This window comes from Raphanus sativus, chromosome 6, assembly GCF_000801105.2.
Source record: "Raphanus sativus cultivar WK10039 chromosome 6, ASM80110v3, whole genome shotgun sequence".
Taxonomy (NCBI): domain Eukaryota; kingdom Viridiplantae; phylum Streptophyta; class Magnoliopsida; order Brassicales; family Brassicaceae; genus Raphanus; species Raphanus sativus.
Window position 1 is genome coordinate 22,563,523 of NC_079516.1, and position 5,866 is coordinate 22,569,388.

Consider the following 5,866-nt stretch of genomic DNA (forward strand, 5'->3'; position numbering starts at 1 on the left):
TTTAAAGTATAATCAAAACTTTACTAGTTTTTATCTCAATCATGATTTGATTTTATTTCTAAAACTACAAATAATAATAAAAAATTATAATGTAAATTAATCAAAAATCTTAAATCTTTATTGTTTAAACTGTAGCATCTATAAAATGAAAATTTTATTTATAATTTAAAATAAATTAGAAAATATAGGTAACAATATTAATATTTCGATATTAACATTTAGTATGATTTTTAAAATTAATACATTATCTTTGTTTTGTATATATATACCGCACCTCATATTTTTTAGTTTAAAATATCAACGACCAAAACTTAGAGTTACAATAAAAATAACTATAGCAAAAATATCTGCAAAGAAAATCTACATCAATAAATTTACATCTATAATCAAATCACCGATAACATAATTTTTGCTTATAGTTACAATTCAACTAATGATCAAATTTTTTTATTGTTCAACAAAAAAAAAGCGGATTTCAACTAATGATCCACTATTGGTTGGATTGATTTTATTCAACCAGATCTGTACACCCATTTTGGACAGCGGATGTTTGCGTCACGACGGTCTAATAGTTAAAAGCATTCACCTCCCACCAGAGAGCAAAGAATCAGCGATGGAAGATCCACTAGTGAATCTTTTAGAGACAGAGGAAGCATACAACTTCCTTAGTTCACTAAATCCATCTTGGACCCCAAACATCACCCCATTCCTGGACAAATCCAACGGAGACAAATCTGATAACTTTGCATCTCCTCTTAGATAATTTAGCACTTGCCTCATACTGGGTCTAGCTCGTGGGTCAGAGTGAGAGCACAATAGACCAACCTTTAAAATCATTTCGACCTCTTTTTGGTTATACTCAGAACCCATATTCGGATCTACAGCATCCAAGATGTTACCCCTGTTCCATAACCCGAAAACCCAATCCAGGAGCAAGAACACTTCATCACTCTCATGTTGGATCTCAATAGGACGTCTACCACACACGACTTCTAGTAAGAACGCCCCGAACGCAAAAACGTCAGTAGCGGTAGTGGCACGTCCTGTTCGGGTGTGTTCAGGGGCTAAGTATCCCAATGTCCCTACGACGTTGGTTGTTTGAGGATCAGCCCCGTGATCATACGACCGAGCCAAACCAAAATCGCCAAGTCTCCCGTTTAGTTCTCCATCTAACAAGACATTGCTGGCTTTGACGTCTCTATGTATCACCACTTGTTCCCAATCCTCATGAAGGTAAAATAAGCCAGAGGCAACATCTAAAATGACTTTACTTCTCTGTTTCCAATTAAGCGTTACCTCCGGAGTGTTGTACAAGTACTTGTCTAAGCTTCCATTAGGCATGTACTCATACACCAGAAGAAGTTCGCCTCTCCGGCGGCAATAACCCAAGAGAGGAACCAAATTAGGGTGACTCATCCGACCAATACTCACAATCTCCGACACAAACTCTTTAAGCCCTTGTCGAGAATCATGCGAAACTTTTTTCACAGCAATCTCCAAATTTGTCTCAAGCATCACACCTTTGTAAACTCTTCCAAACCCGCCAGATCCAAGAAGATCTTTTTCCTTGAAACCTCTGGTCGCATAGTACAAATCTTTGAACCTTAATCTGTTCTTCCCCAACGCTGTTTCCCAGTCGTCGAGCTCCTCTGCGAACATTCTTCTCCTCCTTGCAATAAAGCAGACAAGGACGATAGACGAGAAAATCAAAACGATGGAAATCGACGGTATCCCGAACTTGCAAAAATACGAGATTCTCGTGGGATGGAACGGAGGAAGAAGCTTCGGGAGTTTTGATAGATCTAATGGTGGAGCTTCGCGGCGGTTGATCGCGAAGCTCCACCCAAGAACGTAGTGTTCTGCGGAAACACTACCAGTGGCGGACGAGAAACCCACAAACATATCTTGGAGAATAACAGAAGAAAGATCTCTGACAATGGCAACAAGCGGCTTTTTAGGTTTCTCCTCGTTCAATGGAGCCATCATCACATTTATTGTATGTGTAGGACCGTTGTAATCGATCCAAACCTGCATCGGTTTACTACCAATCAAAGTAAGGTTATTGAATTGGCCTTCCTTGTCCCACCATCCAGCTACTGAACTTTTCACCGACGTCAAACTATTGATATCAATCCCGACATGGTTATCGTTGATATCATTGAACTCTGTACTCCGTATAGTATCCAATTCAATAGCGAACACATGATTTGTGTAATTACCGTTGCTTGTGATGTTGAAGAGACCCATGTACTGGCTTGGCGCTGCGTAAGGGAGACGTGTGTTAGGAGCGATGACGAAAGCAATGCCATGGCCGCTTAATCTTGGGATACGAGGGTGAATTGCGAAGACGAAGGTTGTGGAGAAAGACGAAACCCTGCCGTTTGGTGAATTCTTGAACCGGATTGATTTGTCATAGAAGGCGTGTCCGGTTTGCTGAACGGTCGTATTGGTTAGCCTCAACAGACCGTTGGGTGTGACAGTAGCGATCCCTTGGATGGATATGTCACTCCGTTGTGGAAAGCCATTGTAAGTGAAGTTGAGTGTTTCAGAAGAGGATTTCATGAGGAGGTTGAAGAATAAGATGGTGAGGAGCTTGAAGAACATGGCTTCTTCTTGACTCTAATTTTTATTTTATTGTTTTTAAATTTCTTTTATTTGCTCGAAGATCAGGGATTCCTCTTTTTCTCTGCTCTGCTGTATTTCTGTCTTGTTTTAGATATTTTTTAAGCTTGTTGAAATAGTAGAAAGATATAATACAATTTAGGTGTGAAGAGAGTGGAAAAGTCTTCGAAGGTTTATTATCTTTGTGGGGATGCTCGTGATTGAGGAATTTAATCAACGAGACTAGAAGTATCTTTTGTTTTTATCCTCCATTTTCTAAAGGCGTCCGATCTATAAATCTCCCATCTATCACGTTTTGTTGGGTCGACAACTGGTCAAAGTGCTTAAGCAATAAAGGACTAAGACACCAAATCCAAAAACTTGAAATAAAAAAAGAAAAAATCTAATTAACCAAGATAAACTGGTTTGACCAATTCTCTTCTTATTTATTTTGTATCTTTTATTCTTTTGAAAATAACATAGAACGTGTTCTACATTCTAATATGTAAGGATCATATCAATACTATTAAAACTGAAAGGTTTTTTTTTGAGTAATCCTTAAAAAAGAAAAAAAAATATTGTGAATCAGTTACGATAAGGAATACTCCATAAAAAAAAATTATTTGTTTTTACATAACACTGCCACTACATTTAAATTTTAATTCTAAAATATCTAATTATTTGTACCATCCAATCGAATATTGCCACTTACCTTAAACGAAATATATATTACTACTTAATTACTTCTATAACATTTCGGCTAAACTAAGATAAATTGAAAGCTTGATTTTTTTTATTTTGCTAAACAAATGACATGCTTGATGAGATTTCTACTGTGCCCTCCTCTGATCTTCCCAAGACAACAAATTGAAAGCTTGGTCATTCGTAGACAGATTGGTGAAGGGCAGCTTTTTATGGGTTTAATTTTATATAGCAACGCAGCTTATAAATTAATCAATATAATTACAGCATCTATTATATTAAAACAGAAGTTATAACTTCTAATTCATGTGTGATTTTTTTAAAAATGGACTACTTACTAGACTTGATTATACTACATTTTTATCTATTATAATTCTTCATATTAAATAATGTCATTCAATATCTTCATTTTTATTTAAGATAAAAATAAATATTAATTTAAAAAAAATCTAACAAAATCATTGAAGAATCTTTTCAGAATCTTTTTAAATAAAATTTATTTTCGAAAATTGATTAATTTAAATTTTAGTTGTCATAAATATAATCAGAAATTTAAATTTAATTTAGTTTTGATTTATAAACAAAAAAATAAAATTATATATAAAATATTGTAATGATAATAATAACCACTTAAAATGATTACTTTTCAAAAATACATTTTACAATAATTTTAAAAAGATTTTGTTGGAAAGCAATATCCATTTCTGTTTAATTATATAACATGTATAAAAAATTAACTTATCTTAAAATTTATATATACAATGATCTATTATATAAACTGAATAAACAAAACAAATTACTAAAAGAAAACTAGCACTTTGAATTACGGATCGGAATTATAGTAAATTAACTACAAAATAATTCTGAAGTATGCCATTTCTAACAAATCTAACATTTTAATTAAAATAACTATATTGAACTGAATATGATAAAATTATTTTAAATTGATAAGTTAGTATATTTTATTTTCATAAATATAAAACATTTATTCTAAAAATATAATATGTTGGTAGAATGGTTTAACATTAATAAACTATATAATACATGTATAAAAAGTTAAATTTTCTTAAACTTTTATATATACAATATTTTATTATATAAACTGAATAAACAAAAAAAACTTCTCAAGAAAATCTAGCACTTTGAATTACGGGTCGGGATCATAATAAATTAAATATAAAATAAATACATAATAAGAAACAATCTATTATATTAAAATAGAAGTCACAACTTCATTTTTTGTGTGATATTTTAAGTTGGACCATTTTTAGAAGATTTATAAAATACACATAACTTAACTATAATATCATTTATTATCTTCATTTTTATTTAAAATAAAAATAAATATCAATTTAAGAAAATTCTAACAAAATCTTTATAGAATCTTTTCAGAATCTTTTCAGAATCTTTTCAATACTTATTTTCGAAAATTGATTAATTTCAAATATAGTTGTTATAAAATGTAATCAGAAATTTAAATTTAATTTTGTTTTGATTTATAAACAAAAATAAAATTATATAAAATATTGTAATGATAATAATAGCCACTTAAAATGATTACTTTCCAAAAATACATTTTACAAAGATTTTAAAAAGATTTTGTTGGAAAGCAATATCTATTTCTGTTTAATTATATAACATGTATAAAAATTACCTTTTCTTAAAATTTATATATAAAATAATCTATTATATAAACTGAATAAACAAAACAAATTACTAAAAGAAATCTAGCACTTTGAATTGCGGGTTGGGATTATAGTAAATTAAATACAAAATAATTCTAAAGTATGTCATTTCTAACAAATCTAACATTTTAATTAAAACTACTATATTGAACTAAATATGATAAAATTATTTTAAATCTCAGTTAAAAAAAATTATTTTTAATTGATAAGTTAGTATATTTTATTTTCATGAATATAAAACATTTATTCTAAAAATATAATATGTTGGTATAATGGTTTAACATTAACAAACTATATAATACATGTATAAAAAGTAAACTTTTCTTAAACTTTTATATATACAATAATTTATTATATAAACTGAATAAGCAAAACAATTTTTTCAAAGAAAAATTTAGCACCCTGAATTACGGATCGGGATCATAATAAATTAAATATAAAATACATACATAACAAAAAACAACATATATATATATATATATATATATATATATATGATTATTTGAAATAGTTAGTTAATTAACAGCATGAAAACTATAAAAATTTTATAGTTGAAATAGTGATTTAATCATTTAAACTAGATCTTGACCCGTGCGACCGCACGGGTATTAATTTTCTATTTTAGTTTTTATTTATTTATACTAAATGGTGTATTTGTAATGCTTGATCGTTTTACATTGACTATGTTAGGGATGTTTATTTGGATACCCACTGCTTCGGTTAAAATCTATTTGGGTTCGAGATTCCCGAGTTTAAAGATTTCAGCAACATTCAAATACTTATAAATTTTTGTTTCAGTTTGATTCGGGTATTTGCGGGTTCGGTTTGGATACGGATAACCCATTTGAATTATTTTAAAATTTTCAAAATTTATATAT

At 30.0% G+C, this 5,866-nt stretch overlaps 1 protein-coding gene across 1 annotated transcript; it reads right to left on the reverse strand.

Annotated features, from left to right (window-relative positions):
- Positions 1–344: 344 nt before the first annotated feature.
- On the reverse strand, positions 345–2,758 carry LOC108819263 (L-type lectin-domain containing receptor kinase IV.1). The gene has a single exon (XM_018592264.2). The coding sequence runs from the start codon at positions 2,602–2,604 to the stop codon at positions 583–585; it is 2,022 nt and encodes a 673-aa protein (XP_018447766.1). The 5' UTR covers positions 2,605–2,758; the 3' UTR covers positions 345–582.
- Positions 2,759–5,866: the final 3,108 nt, after the last annotated feature.